This window comes from Merops nubicus, unplaced genomic scaffold (assembly GCF_000691845.1).
Source record: "Merops nubicus isolate BGI_N331 unplaced genomic scaffold, ASM69184v1 scaffold41470, whole genome shotgun sequence".
NCBI lineage: Eukaryota > Metazoa > Chordata > Aves > Coraciiformes > Meropidae > Merops > Merops nubicus.
This window is the reverse complement of record NW_008582939.1, coordinates 3,510-4,732: the sequence shown is the minus strand read 5'-3', so window position 1 is coordinate 4,732 and position 1,223 is coordinate 3,510. Positions and strand designations below refer to the sequence as shown.

The 1,223-nt window shown below is 61.7% G+C and overlaps 1 protein-coding gene across 1 annotated transcript in view; it reads right to left on the bottom strand.

The window, feature by feature from the left end:
* Nucleotides 1-240: 240 nt before the first annotated feature.
* LOC103771818 (rho GTPase-activating protein 6-like) overlaps nucleotides 241-1,223 on the bottom strand; it is a gene marked incomplete at both ends in the record, with an annotated part of 2,684 nt that continues 1,701 nt past the window's right edge. The window contains 2 exons of the mRNA XM_008939137.1: nucleotides 241-391; nucleotides 829-884. Of these exons, the coding sequence (XP_008937385.1) occupies nucleotides 241-391; nucleotides 829-884 (207 nt within the window). The remainder of the gene's footprint in view (nucleotides 392-828; nucleotides 885-1,223) is intronic.

The window sequence follows — 1,223 nt, the reverse complement described above, 5'->3', positions numbered from 1 at the left end:
GTGCTGGGGGAACGGTGGGACCCTTTGATGTGAAAGATCTTCTCCAGGCTGAAGGACTCTGTGCTTGCCCTGCAGGTTGCAGAGCCACCCGAGGGGCAGCTCCAGAAGCTCCGGGCTGTGCCAGGACCTGGCACCGAGCTGGGCAACCACTCTAGGCAAAAATTCTGGGTTTTTTTTCCCCTTGTGACCCCCGAGGTGCTGGTGGAGCACGGGAGTGAGCCCCAGCAGTGGGGCACTCACAGGCTGTGTGGAGGAAGGGTGAGTAGAGCTCCCTGGGGACCAGAGGCTCCGGCATGTCCCGCAGGAACTCCTTGAGCAGAGCAGCCACGTCGTGAACGCTCTGGTGCTCGTCCAGGAAAACCTCCAGGCCTTGGTCAAACTCCTCCCTCAGCTGAGAGATGGAAGAAAGGAGAGTAAAAACAACAGTCGGTTCTTCCTCTTTATAGGCTCACGGTCAAGATCTGTCCCTACTGCAGTGGCCCAACAGGAGGGTTCACTACTCCCCCCCATGCTCCCCCTGATGCAGGGCACCCCCAAAGAAGTCATGCCAGAGCCCCACAGCCTGCTGCTGCCCAGAGGATGGGCCACAGGACCAGCAGGAGCCCAGAGGGGGCTCCTGGTGCCAGCCAGGGGATGGTGGCTCATCTGCTGAAGGCAGCCTGGAGAGATGAAGCCTGCTCTCCACGGCTGGGAGAAGGACCCAGCAGCAGGTTGTCTGTCACCCAGCATGTGCCCGTGATGTTCTAGACCTCTCCATGTCAACATCTGCTTCACTCATTCCCCCACTCCAGCATCTGGCCCTTGGGCACAGCCAATGTCTCTCTTTACCTGCTGGACTCTTTTCTTGGAGCTCCCAACTCGGAAGATGCCCACGGTGTGGAGACCTGGCAGAGGACAGGTTAGTGCTCCCCATGCCCACAGCCCCTGGCACCCCAGCTGGCCCTCGGAGCCCCTCAGCACCACGGAGGTGGCAGGGTGGGTAACAAGGAAGGGTTTGGAGCTATGGGATCTCGGGGGTTGTCTGGCTCAGGAGGAGACCTCCCCCGTGTGGTCACCCCGAGCTGGGTGCTGGATGTGCAGGGGGAGTCGTGCCCAGAGCACACCAGGGCCAGTCACAGACACGAGTGGGCACACCCCCTGCTCAGCCCAGACGCTGTGCCCAGCCCAGAGGACTCTCCCTGGGTGGCTTTTCGGGAGCGTGCCCAGCCCCAGGCATCGGCAGG